The 19087-nt window shown below is 40.8% G+C and overlaps 1 protein-coding gene across 1 annotated transcript in view; it reads right to left on the reverse strand.

Annotated features, from left to right (window-relative positions):
* Positions 1 to 19087, reverse strand: part of TBC1D8B (TBC1 domain family member 8B) — a 283925-nt gene that overhangs the window by 150911 nt on the left and 113927 nt on the right. Inside the window, exon 6 of the mRNA XM_053699162.1 lies at positions 8798 to 9005. Coding sequence (XP_053555137.1) covers positions 8798 to 9005 — 208 coding nt within the window. The remainder of the gene's footprint in view (positions 1 to 8797; positions 9006 to 19087) is intronic.

Consider the following 19087-nt stretch of genomic DNA (forward strand, 5'->3'; position numbering starts at 1 on the left):
GGGAAATAGACGTATGAATGCTGCCAGCATTGCTGCAGAGGTTGAAGGGGTGGGGGGTCAGCCTGCATCAAATTGGTCTGCATGGCTGTCGTTCCAGATGAAAGCCTCTTCTTAAGATGATGCACAAGAAAGACTAAGGAAATAATTTACTGGAACCATGTCCTGTGGTCCGAAGAGACCAAGATAAACTTATTTGGTTCAGATGGTGTCAAGCGTGTGTAGTGGAAACCAGGTGAGAAGTACAAAGACAAGTGTGTCTTGCCTACAGTCAAGCATGGTGGTGGGAGTGTCATGTTTTGGGCCTGCATGAGTGCTGCCGGCACAGGAGAGCTACAGTTCATTGAGGGAACCATGAATGCCAACATGTACTGTGACATACTGAAGCAGAGCATGATCCCCTCCCTTTGGAGACTGGGCCGCAGGGCAATATTCCAACATGATAACGACACCTCCAAGACGACCACTGCCTTGCTAAAGAAGCTGAGGGTAAAGGTGATGGACTGGCCAAGCATGTCTCCAGACCTAAACCCTATTGAGTGTCTGTGGGGCATCCTCAAACAGAAGGTGGAGGAGCGCAAGGTCTCTAACATCCACCAGCACTGTGATGTCGTCATGGAGGAGTGGAAGAGGACTCCAGTGGCAACCTGTGAAGCTCTGGTGAACTCCATGCCCAAGAGGGTTAAAGCAGTGCTGGAAAATAATGGTGGCCACACAAAATATTGACATTTTGGGCCCAATATGGACAATTCCACTTAGTGGTGTACTCACTTTTGTTGCTAAAGGTTTAGACATTAATGTCTGTGTGTTGAGTTATTTTGAGGGGAGAGCAAATTTACACTGTTATACAGGCTGTACACTCACTACTTTACATTGTAGCAAAGTGTCATTTCTTTAGTGTTGTCACATGAAAAGATATAATAAAATATTTACAAAAATGTGAGGGGAGTACTCACTTTTGTGAGATACTGTATATATATATATATAGATATATATATATATATATATATAAAGATGTATTGTAGTATATGCACTCTCACCAACACACTACAACTTGCCAGGGTGCTGTAGCCAGGTATGTAAAAGCGAAAAGTAGAAAGCACTCACTGGACTGTAGACAGCAATTTACATCAAATAAAATTTATTGTGACGTTTCGGGACCAACAGCGTCCCTTCCTCTGACAAGCAACAAGTGAAAAAAACAAACATTTATAGACCCATACAACACTCCCCTAGGTGAACTGCCAATGAGAATGTGCCGTGTGCAAAAGTTGAGCCGTGTGCAAAACAAGCATAGGTCCCTATAATTAGGGTAAGATATAGTGAATAATGTTTTAAATATGTAAGTGTATATAAACTTATGCGTGATCCTATGTGAACAAACTACAAATATGTCTGATAGCCCCCAAGACATGACCGATCTACTGAAATTGATAAAAAATCTATACCGGACATCTAGTAAAAATAAAAACAACAAAGTGCCTGATAGGTGGAATATGACATACCCCCGTGTTTTGATAGGCCAAGCAGTTTCGTCATCGGTAGTCACGCCCTGTTCCATATTATTGGTCAATCATTATGGAGACAACAAGAGTTCTAATTGGCTAACTAGGCGCAGATAGTTACGTCAAGCCGTCACACACAGCAGCAATATGAACGGTTGCCTTATATATATAACTGTCACAGGGGTATTGTATGGCTTATACACTAGCAGTATGGACAAGGTGGGTGCAGGTCCCAATCTTGAGCCACCTATTTAGATTTCTGATTGGGGTCACATTTATCACTGTGGTTGTAATTTTTGCTGATTGTGTCTGCCCTTCTGTTTGGAGGGAACAGAGATGTTGTGTTTGTCTGATGGGGTTTGTTGTTCCCTTTATAAGTATTATTGGTTTACACGTTTTGAATTATACATTACGGCATGAAATGTGGCAGGGATTGTCTATTCATGTATATGTGTTTTTTCGATATGTCTTTTTGATAAGTTTTCTAGCATGGGTCAGTTTGAGTGACTGGAACACATGTCTATGTTTTGTTATATATAGAACATAGCGAGACCTCGATTGGGGGTTGATGTTTATGATTGGGTTACTATGGCAACCAGGTAGTCGGATGTGCAGTGGTTTGCCATAATGTTATGGCGATGATCTTGGTACGGTTTGGGTTTGATAGTATAACTTTGTATTATTATTTTTGTTAAGATGATAAGGCAGTGCGATCTCGGGCATTACAATGGTTGACGGTATTAGGGCGATGTGGTTAAGCTCGGCTACCACTGTACGTGGTTGTTTATATTGGTTGCCAGGACAACCGCCGGAGCTGGTATGCGTCGCGGCGTGACGTTTGTGTGTTACGGATTTTGAGAGACGCGGTAAAGTTGCGATACACGGAAATGTTTACTTGTGTCACCAAGGCAACCGTTCATATTGCTGCTGTGTGTGACGGCTTGACGTAACTATCTGCGCCTAGTTAGCCAATTAGAACTCTTGTTGTCTCCATAATGATTGACCAATAATATGGAACAGGGCGTGACTACCGATGACGAAACTGCTTGGCCTATCAAAACACGGGGGTATGTCATATTCCACCTATCAGGCACTTTGTTGTTTTTATTTTTACTAGATGTCCGGTATAGATTTTTTTATCAGTTTCAGTAGATCGGTCATGTCTTGGGGGCTATCAGACATATTTGTAGTTTGTTCACATAGGATCACGCATAAGTTTATATACACTTACATATTTAAAACATTATTCACTATATCTTACCCTAATTATAGGGACCTATGCTTGTTTTGCACACGGCTCAACTTTTGCACACGGCACATTCTCATTGGCAGTTCACCTAGGGGAGTGTTGTATGGGTCTATAAATGTTTGGTTTTTTCACTTGTTGCTTGTCAGAGGAAGGGACGCTGTTGGTCCCGAAACGTCACAATAAATTTTATTTGATGTAAATTGCTGTCTACAGTCCAGTGAGTGCTTTCTACTTTTCGCTTTTACATACCTGGCTACAGCACCCTGGCAAGTTGTAGTGTGTTGGTGAGAGTGCATATACTACAATACATCTTTACCTATGCTCCTACAGTACAGTGCACCCACAGTTGGGTTGAATTAACTAATATTCATTCCCTTTTCTCATCATCTGTGCCTCATTTTCTATCATTATGACTGAACTTAACAGTGGAAATATGGAAACATCTAATGTGTCTCAGAGTGAGAACACAGAGGAGAGACATGAAGATATCTTTACATTTACAGATGAAGATGCAGAGGCTATTAGATTTGGCTCCATTGAAGAACAACAAACCGAGGAGTCGTGCCAGTCTCTATATAACACCCTGGCGAAACTTAAGCAACGAGAAATAGATCTAAACCTCCATGGAATATATTTATCCGATTATCACAAAAAAAGATTAATACCAAGGGGCTTCAGGGTAAAGAACATCCCCACTATTGGGAGATCAAATGCTGAGTTTTGTACCAATTGGTGCAAAATTCTCAACAAATGTTCTTTCGACCTTATGCTCCTTGTGATTAGAGAAGCTGGACGATTACTTCAAGAAGTGAGAATTGAAATTCAAACTTTTGAAGCTGAACAACTCAATACACTTAGAGCAGATAAATCTGTGGATTGGATTGATAAATTGACACTACAAATCAAGTTATACAAACAAGAACTCATTGCGTTTAAAAACCGGAAGCTCCAAACAGTAACTCAAGATTACACGTATAAGAGTGTATACCGCTGGATGTTATCTCCAGATGAAAGACAAAACTTCAGATCCAGACGTGAGAGAAGGTTCACAAAAAGAAACATTAACACGGTGGACACCAGCTCTGGCGACAGTTCAGACCCAGAGATGGCAACAACAAGTGGAGATTCTACATACCGAGGCATCACTACAAGATCCAGAGGGGCAAGTAGAGGCCAACAGTGGGACAATATGAGAGGAACAAGCAATACCAGTACCTCATATAGCTCATCACATACTCCCTCGGTTCATTTTTTAGGAAGAGGCACAGGCCACATACGAGGAGGGGGGGGCATGTCATGCCGCCCTCCGAGACAGAGGAGATGAACAATGTATTCAATATCAGCTCAAGACCACTGTCACAATCAGAGACCTCCCTATTGAACAAAGGTTTATCTTTTGTTCCGACAACAAAGTCTAATCCATTTGATACATATATCGATATACAAAAATTTGGCAGGAATTTGAGACTTAAAGAATTCTACAAGATGGACAATAGTGAGATTACACCTTTTCGTACTCCTGGGACATTTGATCCAAGATCACAGAATCCAGCCATTACCGCATACACAAACTATCTGAGCCAAGTCTCCAAAAACATCCCTAATAGGAGAAGAATGGACAACCTAACCAAGGATGAGAGACAGGCACTCAAGTCACTAACTGAGGATACGACCATTATAATACGCCCGGCAGACAAGGGTGGAGCGGTGGTCGTGATGGATCTACAACAGTATTGAATAGAACTCTTGGGCCAAATAACAGACAAAAAGACTTACAGGATTTTACAAACGGATCCAACGAATCAATTGAAAAGATACATTGATGAGAAACTTGACAGGTGGTGTGAGATGGGGAGTATTACCACACAAGAGCAAAAATTCTTGAAAAGAGACTATCCGATAACACCTATCATCTACACACTACCGAAAATCCATAAGGATCCCAATAATCCCCCAGGGAGGCCTATCGTCTCGGCGAGGGGATCACTCCTACAACCACTTGCTGAATTCCTGGATTTTCATCTACAACCAATGGTCAAGAGAATGAAATCTTACACACAAGATTCTAATGCTTTCATCCAATCCATCATCCAACTAAATGATATACAGCCAACTGACCTCCTTGTGACGATGGATGTATGCAGCCTTTACACGGTTATCCCCCACAAATTGGAGATTGCAGCTGTAGTTAACCATCTGCGAAAGAGTCCATATGTGGGACCTCCAGAAGAAGTCATGGTTGATCTCCTAACGATATGCTTGGAAAATAATTTCTTCCGTTTTGAGAATAATTTTTATCTACAGATAGAAGGGACCGCGATGGGGTCAAACATGGCCCCATCGCTGGCCAATCTATTTATGGCTGATTATGAATCTATCCAGATGAAGGTGTATGAAATGGATGCCATTTCTTTTTATTGTCGTTACATAGATGGCGTGTTCCTTATATGGAGAAATGGGGAACAAGCGTTGGATAATTGGATCCATACCCTAAATGGGATGGATAGTACTATCAAATTTCAACATACGTTCAACAATGCCACAGTTGATTTTCTTGATGATAGAGTATTCAAAACCTCCAATGGACTGGGTACCACACTGTTCAGGAAGAAAACGGATCGCAACACACTGCTACACGCCAGAAGTTGCCACCAGCCAGCACTCATACGTAATATTCCGAAAGCACAATACCAAAGGGTAATAAGAAACAATACCGACGATGACCTGATGCAGACGCAAATGTCAGAAATGACACAAAGATTTCTCCAACAAGGTTATAATAAAAAGAACCTAGAGAATCAATTGGAACGGGCTCTCTCATCTCAAAATAAGCAACAAATCCAAAACACCGTAACCAATCCCCAACTTACATTTGTGACAACATATAATCCAGACCAATATCAGATTGCTCAAGCAGTCAAAGAGGAATGGAAAATACTTCAGAGTGATCCTACATTGCCATTTGCTGACTGGTCGGCACCAAGATTGGCATACCGTAGAGGCAAGAGTTTGGGAGACATGCTAATGAAGACCGATATCTCTTCAAAAAATGATAAACAAACTTGGCTGAAGAAAAAAGTGGGATGCTATAAATGCATTTGTTGTGTAACCTGTAACAGCATGCACACGGGCACGACATTTCAACATCCTGATCGTCGCAAAAGATATCAGATTAAGTATTTTTTGACGTGCACAACCCAGTTTATCATATATCTTCTCAATTGCCCCTGCGGGAAATTCTATACTGGAAAGACTACTGACGATGCCAGAGTGAGAATGGCGAATCACCGGTCGAGCATTAGAGCGGCGATAAATTCCGGGAAGGCGGAACATCCGGTGGCACGCCACTTACTAGAAGCATGACACACAGTGAGTGATCTGCGGTTTAGAATCATTGACCACGTGCCAGTTTTAAGACGAGGAGGAAAAAGAGCCAAGATCTTGTTACAAAAAGAAGCACGTTGGATTCATGAACTATGTACACTGGCCCCGAGAGGCCTCAACATCCAAACGGGATGGCAGAACTTCCTATAAAGACTAGGTCTTATGAGAGTCCATTGATCTTACGAGAGCCCATTGATCTATTGATCCTGTATCTATCACCCTGCATTACATGGTGATGGTGAAATGAGAGTCTAAGTTTCATTCTCTAGTTATCCTCTGTTTGTCCAATTTGGTTCTAATTTCTTGTGGTGGCCTTGCCATAACCTTATTAGGGCTTACATGTCCTCTATTATTCTTGAATGAAGTTTTTCAAGTATATTGTTTTCCATATTTTTCCATTTTTATTAGTTTTAATTTCAACTTGTGTAAATATGAGGTGTGTTTTGTTTTGTTTTTAATCTGTTTTTATGAGAGCTACGTCACATATCACACACACTATGGGTTCTGTGCGTCTGATATGCCTCCTATACATGGGTCACGGTCCTGATTATATAGGGTTGTGGGATGATAAAGCGTCCTTTTTCGATATGGAATTCGGTTATCACATGTGGCTGAAGGCCCTTTTTGTGTGTTGGCCACAGATAGGTGGAGATGGTTTCGGGTATTTTTTTAGATTTGGTGGTTTAAGATATATAACTGCCACAGGGGTATTGTATGGCTTATACACTAGCAGTATGGACACAGTGGGTGCAGGTCCCAATCTTGAGCCACCTATTTAGATTTCTGATTGGGGTCACATTTATCACTGTGGTTGTAATTTTTGCTGATTGTGTCTGCCCTTCTGTTTGGAGGGAACAGAGATGTTGTGTTTGTCTGATGGGGTTTGTTGTTCCCTTTATAAGTATTATTGGTTTACACGTTTTGAATTATACATTACGGCATGAAATGTGGCAGGGATTGTCTATTCATGTATATGTGTTTTTTCGATATGTCTTTTAGATAAGTTTTCTAGCATGGGTCAGTTTGAGTGACTGGAACACGTGTGTGGTCCCATACTAGGACATTATAGATACACTTTTCTATATTAAAGAACGATTGTTCCTTTTTACTTTTTGCTATTATTCCTACAACTCTATTGTGATGGCCAGGTGGGCGCCTTTAGACCCCCTATGTTTTGTTATATATAGAACATAGCGAGACCTCGATTGGGGGTTGATGTTTATGCTTGGGTTACTATGGCAACCAGTTAGTCGGATGTGCAGTGGTTTGCCATAATGTTACGGCAATGATCTTGGTACGGTTTGGGTTTGATAGTATAACTTTGTATTATTATTTTTGTTTTGATGATAAGGCAGTGCGATCTCGGGCATTACAATGGTTGACGGTATTAGGGCGATGTGGTTAAGCTCGGCTACCACTCCACGTGGTTGTTTATATTGGTTGCCAGGACAACCGCCGGAGCTGGTATGTGTCGCGGCGTGACGTTTGTGTGTTACGGATTTTGAGAGACGCGGTAAAGTTGCGATACACGGAAATGTTTACTTGTGTCACCAAGGCAACCGTTCATATTGCTGCTGTGTGTGACGGCTTGACGTAACTATCTGCGCCTAGTTAGCCAATTAGAACTCTTGTTGTCTCCATAATGATTGACCAATAATATGGAACAGGGCGTGACTACCGATGACGAAACTGTTTGGTCTATCAAAACACGGGGGTATGTCATATTCCACCTATCAGGCACTTTGTTGTTTTTATTTTTACTAGATGTCCGGTATAGATTTTTTATCAGTTTCAGTAGATCGGTCAGGTCTTGGGGGCTATCAGACATATTTGTAGTTTGTTCACATAGGATCACGCATAAGTTTATATACACTTACATATTTAAAACATTATTCACTATATCTTACCCTAATTATAGGGACCTATGCTTGTTTTGCACACGGCTCAACTTTTGCACACGGCACATTCTCATTGGCAGTTCACCTAGGGGAGTGTTGTATGGGTCTATAAATGTTTGGTTTTTTCACTTGTTGCTTGTCAGAGGAAGGGACGCTGTTGGTCCCGAAACGTCACAATAAATTTTATTTGATGTAAATTGCTGTCTACAGTCCAGTGAGTGCTTTCTACTTTTCACTTTTTTATATATATATATATATATATATATATATATATATATATATATATATATATATATATATATATATATATACATACATACGCACATACATGTACATATATATATATATATATATATATATATATACATACACACACACACCAATCAAAAAGCTAATATGTAAAAAAAAAAAAAAAAAAAAAAAAAGGAATTCATTGAAACACTCTAGACATTAGTTATGGTTTAGACATTACGTATACTAAAGGCCCAGTTAATCACTAGCTTACAAATTGAAGATTTATTTACAAAAATGTTTATTCAAAAGAGAAGAAAACGGTCATAATGCACTGATATAAGAGGAGGCCTTCAAGGGCTTAGAAATTAGCATATGAACCTACCTAGGTTTAGCTTTCAACAAAGAATATCAAGAGAACAAAGCAAATTTCATGATAAAAGTAAACTGGAAAGTTGTTTAAAATTGCATTCCCTATCTGAATCATGAAAGTTTAATTTTGGCTAAACTGTCCCTTTAACAACTAGACTTACCTCTCTTACAGGAATGACTGTGGAATACATGCTGCCATCATGGCTTGCAAAGCATATGTAGTTTTCAGAAACACACATCTTCCCCAATGCATTGGTGTGGCTGAAAGGCATCCACAGAAGGCACTCATGAACCTCTTTCAGAGACTCTTCTTTTGGCAGTCGGAAGTAGGTGCTGAACTGCTCACTGTGAGCACGATTTTCCAGGCCTCTGGTACAGGGGAGAGACAGAACATTTAAGTTAATTAAGCAATATAAATTAATAATCACCCACTGTTCCTCTGAGTTAAAGGGACAGTCTACTGCAGAATATTTATTGTTAAAAAATAACAAATTATGCTTACCAGATCATTTCCTTTCCTTCTATACAGGGAGAATCCACAGTTGCATTCATTACTTGTGGGAAATACAGAACCTGGCCACCAGGAGGCGGTAAAGACACCCCAGCCAAAGGCTTAAATACCTCCCCCACTTCCCTCATCCCCCAGTCATTCTACAGAGGGAACAAGGAACAGTAGGAGAAATATCAGGGTGAAAAAGGTGTCAGAAGAAAAAAATATAGGGCTGCCCATCGAAGAACACGGTCCTTAAGAACCGGATTCGTTCAAAAGAATAAAACAAGAAAGATAGCCTTCTTCCTGAACAAAGGTAGAGCAACCCTTATATTCTCCCTTAAAAAGGAGATCTAATAAGCTCTGCTTAAGAATCATAAAATCCAAATAGGACGGGAGGTTCCTCCCCTTATTGGACCATGCACCAACAGTGGAATGAAAATATTCTCACCGTGCGATAGGTACCGGGACATTGACTCCAAAAGTCACCTGAAAAACTTCCCTCTCTCTGCCGAAAGACAAAATCAAGAGAGGAAAAAACTTGTCCAGAAAAACAGAATGTGAAACCTAGCTTCGGCCTCTAGGGCCCCTGGATCCAATATGATCCAGCATCAAGCGCCCATCCAAGATAGTACTTAAAACAGGTCCTGCCTAGGATAGATGAACCTGCTCTGCCTGGACCGGAATAGCTAGAAATAACTCCTTCTCTTATGTAGAAAGAAAGTGCAGACTTAACTAGTAACTCAAAACAGGTCCTGCCTGTCATCAAGGATACGACATATCTGCCAGAACACTCAAGGGCTAAACAGAAAATTCTTAAGTTCCAGCAATGCTAGAAAAACTGACAATAATCAAACTAAATAAATATAAGCCTTGAGGCTTAAATCTTGTCTCAAAATTCTCGAGGGAACCATCAGCCCGAACAGAGACCTAGATGCTTCCACCGGAAGTCTCCAACAATCGCGACCATCAAAATCGTTAGTACCCAAAAATCCCATGCGACGAAACATCTTCCTAAAAAGAGTTTATACAACAACCCAGAGCTCTAAAAAAAAATAACTATCCGAAACTGACGAGCAAAAGAAAACAGGCAAGCGCACGAAAGTGACAGCCAAAGGAGTGTGCAAACAAAAACAGGTCCAGCCTGTCATACGACACAAACCCCCCATAGAGCTCGGAACTGGGTTTCTAAATAACAAATTAAAAATAAAAACAAATATCTAGACGATAAGGAATAGGATCTCCATTCCTCTCCACTCGTCTAGTCAAGATCACTATCTGATTTAGAGGACTGAGATTCAACTGACGGATCAGTACTGGGAAGCTCTAAAATCACCAAAACCTTTCTCAGAAGTAAACGCAGGCGTGCCATTCTAAATCTAAATGCTAAATCCTCCTCAGTCGGAGGAATCAAGTCAGCAAACTCTGACCCTGGAGGTTCTGCTTCTGAAGCCTCAGAGGGAACCGCACCAAAGAGATCTCATTCCACAGACCCAAGATGACGTCACTGCTCTCGACTCTGTCTGAAGATCCCTGACCATGACCTCTTTATGGGAAACATGGGATAGGTACGGACGCCCTGAGAATCTCAATCGGATTCCCCCCTCCTGTGACGAAAGCAAAGAATGACTGGGGGGTGAGGGAAGTGGGGGAGGTATTTAAGCCTTTGGCTGGGGTGTCTTTGCCTCCTCCTGGTGGCCAGGTTCTGTATTTCCCACAAGTAATGAATGCAGCTGTGGACTCTCCCTGTATTAAGAAGGAAATAGATAATCTCTTTATTGCCAATTACCCAGTTTTGCATAACCAGCACATTATATTAATATACTTTTTACCTCTGTGATAGCCTTGTATCTAAGCATCTGCAGACTGCCCCCTTATCTCAGTTCTTTTGACAGACTTGTAATTTAGCCAATCAGTGCTGACTTATGGATAACTTCACGGGAGTGAGCACAATGTTATCTATATAGCACACATGAACTAGCTCTGTCTAGCTGTGAAAAACTGTCAAAATGCACTGAGATAAGTGGCCGCTTTCAAGGGCTTAGAAATGAGCTTAGAAAAGAAAAGGGCTTAGAAAAGAAAACCAAGAGAACAAAGCAAATTTGATGATAAAAGTAAATTGGAAATTTGTTTAAAATTGCATGCCCTATCTGAATCATGAAAAATAAATTTTGACTAGACTGTCCTTTAAAGGGATAGTAAACCCCCCCCCCCCCCAAAAAAAATGTATTATTCAGATAGAACATACAATTTTAAACAACTTTCCAATTTAATTCTATTATCAAATTTTCTTCATTCTCTTGTTATCTGTTGCTGAAGGGACAGCATTGCACTACTGTCAGGAAGCTGAAAATTTCTATTTAGCCAATCACAAGAAACAAATGTGTGCAGGCACCAATTAGCAGCAGCTCCCACTAGTGTATGATATGTGCGTATTCATTTTTTAACAAGGGATACTAAGAGAACGGAACACATTTGAAAATAGAAGTGAATTTAAAAGTGTATTAAAATGACATGCTTTATCTGAATCATGCAAGTTTAATTTTGACGTTCCTATACCTTTAAATGTAGACACGAGACAGATGAAATAAATACATTTTATAAACTAAATAATTATAAAATCTTCAGTTCTAAAATATGGAAAAGAAACACATTTGGTTAGTACACAATCAAAACCGGTTTTCTAACTTCCAATTTAAATTTGGAGTATCTCCTAAATTCAAACAAAAAAGTTAAAGGCAAAGACAATACTTTCAGCTAACTTATGGATAAATAAACATGTGTTATGCTGCTTCCACAGGAATGTATAGTATGTAAGTACAAAGATGGCAACCCTGTGGCACAAGCAACCAATGTGGCACTCAAAAAAAAATTGCTGACCAAGTAAATGGTAAAAATATGAAATGTTTAAGACCAAAACAAAAATCCAACAAATGCCAAATTACAACTATTACAGCAATATGCTGCTGTGTATAAATATGAGTATAATATAAACAAATACTGAATCCTGTATTTTGCCTTCAGCCATTTTGAATTACCACAATTAATGCTTAAAACATATAAAGGCATTTATATAGCAAGCTGAGAAAGCAGTAAACAAATTATATAATTTCTCCAGAGCTGCTCCAATGGGAAAAAGACAAAAGGTTCTTCAGGTCATGTTGTTTCACAATTGATGGTCATTTGGTGACAACTATATTCTGTATAATGCTGTTTCAGAAATTATAGCCACAGCTGTGTTCTATATTTAGTGTTAATTAAACATTTATACTTCTGTCTCTCTTAAGCATTGTAATCTTGTATAAGATTCTGGAGCTTCATTGTGAATAGAACAATGTAACATAAGCTGTCACGTCTTTCTAATTAATGCTTTTACCATTTATTGCAAAGTACTCCTTCCTTGATCAATATAAAAGAAAGTAGCTTCCAGAGTGACAGTTTACTGCTCATTTAATGCTGCTCTTTATTATGCAATATGGAGATGCCTACAACATTCTTTAAAGTGAATGTCAAGCTAACACTATTACCTAAACTGAAACAATTGCAGTTAAAAAATGAATGAGAGTTTCATTCATCAAATCGCTACACAAACGTCACTGCCCGGGGAGAAACAACGTTTTGTTTATTGCAGATGAGTCATCTGTCAATGAAATGCTGTAAATGGCGACCGGCGCTTCGGCTCTTATCCCTATAGAGTTCAGAGTGAAATATCTCTGAAGATAAGTATCTACTAACGATTTGATGAATGAAACTCTCATTCGGTTTTTAACTGCTATCCATTCTGTTTAGGTAATAGTGTTAATTTGACAATGCATCCTTAAAAGGACAGTAAATTCAAAATTAAATTTTCATGAGTTAAATGGAGCATGCAATTTAAGCAACTTTCCAATTTACTTCTATTATCTAATATGCTTTGTTCTCTTGCTATCACCTATTGAAGACTGGGCTCAGGAGCATCAATGCACTACTGGGGTCTATCTGAACACATTTGTTTGGTCAATGACACAAGGCATATATGTGCAACCACCAATCACCAGCTAGCTCCCATCAGAGCATTGCTGCTGCTGAGCCTACTTAGGTATGTTCCTCAACAAAGGATACTAGGAAAATCAACCATATTTGATCATATAAATTGGGAAATTGCTTAAGATTGCATGCTCTACCTGAAACATGAGTTAAATATTGACTTTACTGTTCCTTCAGTACTTCTAAAAGCAAATGTTGACATTTTTGTGGCCTCCTATCCATGAATATTACAGAATGATTACTTTAACTTTGACTAAACACAGAAGCATGTTTGTTTTTGTCACATATTCTTATTAGATTACAATTATTTAATTATGTTAATAGACATTCTACTATTTATTTACAAGGATGTACCCTGGAGATGATAACTCTGATTTTCTACGAAGATAAAATAAACTTAAACATGAAACCCAAACCTTTTCTTTCATGATTCAGACATACGGCCCGATTACGAGTTTTGCGTTAGAAGCTATGCGGTGCTGACAAGCAGTTTTTTCTCACCGCTCACTTACCTGCAGCACTGGTATTACAGGTTTTTACAAACCCGGCGTTAAAAGACAAGAAGTGAGCGTTGAGCAAAATTGTGCTCCTTACCGCACTCCAATACCAGCGCTGCTTAAGTCAGCGGTGAGCTGGTTGTACGTGCTCGTGCACGATTTCCCCATAGGAATCAATGGGGAAAGCCGTCTGAGAAAAAGTCTAACACCAGCCAAAAAGCAGCGTAAAACTCAGTAACGCAGCTCCATTGATTCCTATGGGGAAATAAAAGTTAAGTTTACACCCAACACCCTAACATGAACCCCGAGTCTAAACACCCCTAATTTTACACTTATTAACCCATAATCTGCCGCCCCCAACATCGTCGCCACCTACATTATACTTACTAACCCCTAATCTGCCGCTCCGGAGACCGCCGCCGCCTACATTATACTTACTAACCCCTAATCTGCCGCTCCGGACACCGCCGACGCCTACATTATATTTATGAACCCCTAATCTGCTGCCCCCAACATCGCCGACACCTACATTATATTTATTAACCCCTAATCTCCCTCCCCCAATGTCGCCGGAACCTAACTACACTTATTAACCCCTAATCTGCCACCCCCAATGTCGCTGCCACTATAATAAACATATTAACCCCTAAACTGCCGCACTCCCGCCTCGCAAAAATTTGTTAAATATTATTAACCCCTAATCTGCCGTCCCTAACATCGCCGCCACTTACCTACATTTATTAACCCCTAATCTGCCGCCCCCAACATCGACCCCACTATACTAAATGTATTAACCCCTAAACCTAAGTCTAACCCTAACATCCCCTAACTTAAATATAATTACAATAAATCTAAATAAATATTAATATTATTACCTATACAATTCCTATTTAAAACTAAATACTTACCTATAAAATAAACCCTAAGCTAGCTACAATATAACTAATAGTTAAATTGTAGCTAGCTTAGGGTTTATTTTTATTTTACAGGCAAGTTTGTATTTATTTTAACTAGGTAGAATAGTTACTAAATAGTTACTATTGAATAACTACCTAGCTAAAATAAATACAAAAGTACCTGTAAAATACAACCTAATCTAAGTTACACTAACACCTAACACTACACTACAATTAAATAATTTACCTAAATTAAATACAATTAAATAAATTACATACAATTAGCTAAAGTACAAAACCCCCCACTAAATTACAGAAAATAATAACAAATTACAAGATATTTAAACTAATTACACCTAATCTAATAGCCCTATCAAAATAAAAAAAAGCCCCCCCCCCCCCAAAAAAAAAAAAAAACCTAGCCTAAACTAAACTATCAATAGCCCTTAAAAGGGCCTTTTGTGGGGCATTGCCCCAAAGTAATCAGCTCTTTTACCTGTAAAAAAAAAATACAAACAACCCCCCAACAGTAAAACCCACCACCCACACAACCAACCCCCCAAATAAAATACTAACTAAAAAACCTAAGCTCCCCATTGCCCTGAAAAGAGCATTTGGATGGGCATTGCCCTCAAAAGGGCAGTTAGCTCTATTGCAGGCCCAAACCCTAACCTAAAAAACATAATTTATGCTTACCTGATAAATTCCTTTCTTCTGTTGTGTGATCAGTCCACGGGTCATCATTACTTCTGGGATATTATCTGCTCCCCTACAGGAAGTGCAAGAGGATTCACCCAGCAGAGTTGCTATATAGTTCCTCCCCTCTACGTCACCTCCAGTCATTCGACCAAAGACCAACGAGAAAGGAGAAACCAAGGGTGTAGTGGTGACTGAATTATAATTTAAAAAATATGTACCTGCCTTAAAAAACAGGGCGGGCCGTGGACTGATCACACAACAGAAGAAAGGAATTTATCAGGTAAGCATAAATTATGTTTTCTTCTGTTATGTGTGATCAGTCCACGGGTCATCATTACTTCTGGGATACCAATACCAAAGCAAAAGTACACGGATGACGGGAGGGATAGGCAGGCTCATTATACAGAAGGAACCACTGCCTGAAGAACCTTTCTCCCAAAAATAGCCTCTGAAGAAGCAAAAGTGTCAAATTTGTAAAATTTGGAAAAAGTATGAAGCGAAGACCAAGTTGCAGCCTTGCAAATCTGTTCAACAGAGGCCTCATTCCTAAAGGCCCAAGTGGAAGCCACAGCTCTAGTGGAATGAGCTGTAATTCTTTCAGGAGGCTGCTGTCCAGCAGTCTCATAGGCTAAACGTATTATGCTACGAAGCCAAAAAGAGAGAGAGGTAGCAGAAGCTTTTTGACCTCTCCTCTGTCCAGAATAAACGACAAACAGGGAAGAAGTTTGGCGAAAATCTTTAGTTGCCTGCAAGTAGAACTTGAGGGCACGAACTACATCCAGATTGTGTAGAAGACGTTCCTTCTTTGAAGAAGGATTTGGACACAAGGATGGAACAACAATCTCTTGATTGATATTCCTGTTAGTGACTACCTTAGGTAAGAACCCAGGTTTAGTACGCAGAACTACCTTGTCCGAGTGAAAAATCAGATAAGGAGAATCACAATGTAGGGCTGATAACTCAGAGACTCTTCGAGCCGAGGAAATAGCCATTAAAAATAGAACTTTCCAAGATAACAATTTTATATCAATGGAATGAAGGGGTTCAAACGGAACACCCTGTAAAACGTTAAGAACTAAGTTTAAACTCCATGGCGGAGCAACAGTTTTAAACACAGGCTTGATCCTAGCTAAAGCCTGACAAAAGGCCTGGATGTCTGAATTTTCTGACAGACGCCTGTGTAACAAGATGGACAGAGCTGAGATCTGTCCCTTTAATGAGCTAGCCGATAAACCCTTTTCTAAACCTTCTTGTAGAAAAGACAATATCCTAGGAATCCTAACCTTTGGATTCACACCAGTATAGGTATTTACGCCATATTTTATGGTAAATCTTTCTGGTAACAGGCTTCCTAGCCTGTATCAGGGTATCAATAACCGACTCAGAAAAACCACGTTTTGATAAAATCAAGCGTTCAATTTCCAAGCAGTCAGCTTCAGAGAAGTTAGACTTTGATGTTTGAATGGACCCTGAATCAGAAGGTCCTGTCTTAGAGGTAGAGACCAAGGCGGACAGGATGACATGTCCACTAGATCTGCATACCAAGTCCTGCGCGGCCATGCAGGCGCTATTAGAATCACTGATGCTCTCTCCTGTTTGATTTTGGCAATCAATCGAGGAAGCAGTGGGAAGGGTGGAAACACATAAGCCATCCTGAAGTTCCAAGGTGCTGTCAAAGCATCTATCAGAACCGCTCCCGGATCCCTGGATCTGGATCCGTAGCGAGGAAGTTTGGCGTTCTGGCGAGACGCCATGAGGTCTATCTCTGGTATGCCCCAACGTTGAAGTATTTGGGCAAAGACCTCCGGATGAAGTTCCCACTCCCCCGGATGAAGAGTCTGGCGACTCAAGAAATCCGCCTCCCAGTTCTCCACTCCCGGGATGTGGATTGCTGACAGGTGGCAAGAGTGAGACTCTGCCCAGCGAATTATCTTTGATACTTCTATCATTGCTAGGGAGCTTCTTGTCCCTCCTTGATGGTTGATGTAAGCTACAGTCGTGATGTTGTCCGACTGAAACCTGATGAACCCCCGAGTCTTTAACTGGGGCCAAGCTAGAAGGGCATTGAGAACTGCTCTCAATTCCAGAATGTTTATTGGCAGGAGACTTTCCTCCTGACTCCATTGTCCCTGAGCCTTCAGAGAATTCCAGACAGCGCCCCAACCTAGAAGGCTGGCGTCTGTTGTTACAATTGTCCAGTCCGGCCTGCTGAAAGGCATCCCCCTGGACAGATGTGGCCGAGAAAGCCACCATAGAAGAGAGTTTCTGGTCTCTTGATCCAGATTCAGAGTGGGGGACAAATCTGAGTAATCCCCATTCCACTGACTCAGCATGCACAATTGCAGCGGTCTGAGATGTAGGCGTGCAAAGGGAACTATGTCCATTGCTGCTACCATTAAGCCGATCACCTCCATGCATTGAGCTACTGACGGGAGTTGAATGGAATGAAGGACACGGCATGCATTTAGAAGCTTTGTTAATCTGTCTTCTGTCAGATAAATCTTCATTTCTACAGAATCTATAAGAGTCCCCAAGAATGGAACTCTTGTGAGAGGAAAGAGAGAACTCTTCTTTTCGTTCACTTTCCATCCATGCGACCTTAGAAATGCCAGAACTAACTCTGTATGAGACTTGGCAGTTTGAAAGCTTGAAGCTTGTATCAGAATGTCGTCTAGGTACGGAGCTACCGAAATTCCTCGCGGTCTTAGTACCGCCAGAAGGGCACCCAGAACCTTTGTAAAGATTCTTGGAGCCGTAGCCAATCCGAATGGAAGGGCTACAAACTGGTAATGCCTGTTTAAGAAGGCAAACCTTAGATACCGGTAATGATCCTTGTGAATCGGTATGTGAAGGTAAGCATCCTTTAAATCCACTGTGGTCATGTACTGACCCTCTTGGATCATGGGTAAGATTGTCCGAATAGTTTCCATTTTGAACGATGGAACTCTTAGGAATTTGTTTAGGATCTTTAAATCCAAGATTGGCCTGAAAGTTCCCTCTTTTTTGGGAACCACAAACAGGTTTGAGTAAAACCCTTGTCCTTGTTCCGACCGCGGAACCGGATGGATCACTCCCATTAATAATAGATCTTGTACACAGCGTAGAAACGCGTCCTTCTTTATTTGGTTTGTTGACAACCTTGACAGATGAAATCTACCTCTTGGGGGAGAGAATTTGAAGTCTAGAAGGTATCCCTGAGATATGATCTCTAGCGCCCAGGGATCCTGGACATCTCTTGCCCAAGCCTGGGCGAAGAGAGAGAGTCTGCCCCCCACTAGATCCGGTCCCGGATCGGGGGCCCTCGGTTCATGCTGTCTTTGGGGCAGCAGCAGGTTTACTGGTCTGCTTGCCCTTGTTCCAGGACTGGTTAGGCTTCCAGCCTTGTCTGTAACGAGCAACAGCTCCTCCCTGTTTTGGTGCAGTGGAAGTTGGCGCTGCTCCTGCTTTGAAATTCCGAAAGGGACGAAAATTAGACTGTCTAGCCTTAGCTTTGGCTTTGTCTTGAGGTAGAGCGTGGCCCTTACCTCCTGTAATGTCAGCAATAATTTCTTTCAAACCGGGCCCAAATAAAGTTTGCCCCTTGAAAGGTATATTAAGTAATTTGGACTTAGAAGTTACATCAGCCGACCAGGATTTTAGCCACAGCGCCCTGCGTGCCTGAATGGCGAATCCTGAATTCTTAGCCGTAAGTTTGGTTAAATGTACTACGGCCTCCGAAATGAATGAATTAGCTAGTTTAAGGACTCTAAGCCTGTCCGTAATGTCGTCCAGCGTAGCTGAACTAAGGTTCTCTTCCAGAGACTCAATCCAAAATGCTGCCGCAGCCGTGATCGGCGCGATGCA

Source organism: Bombina bombina, chromosome 1 (genome assembly GCF_027579735.1).
Source record: "Bombina bombina isolate aBomBom1 chromosome 1, aBomBom1.pri, whole genome shotgun sequence".
NCBI classification, from domain to species: domain Eukaryota; kingdom Metazoa; phylum Chordata; class Amphibia; order Anura; family Bombinatoridae; genus Bombina; species Bombina bombina.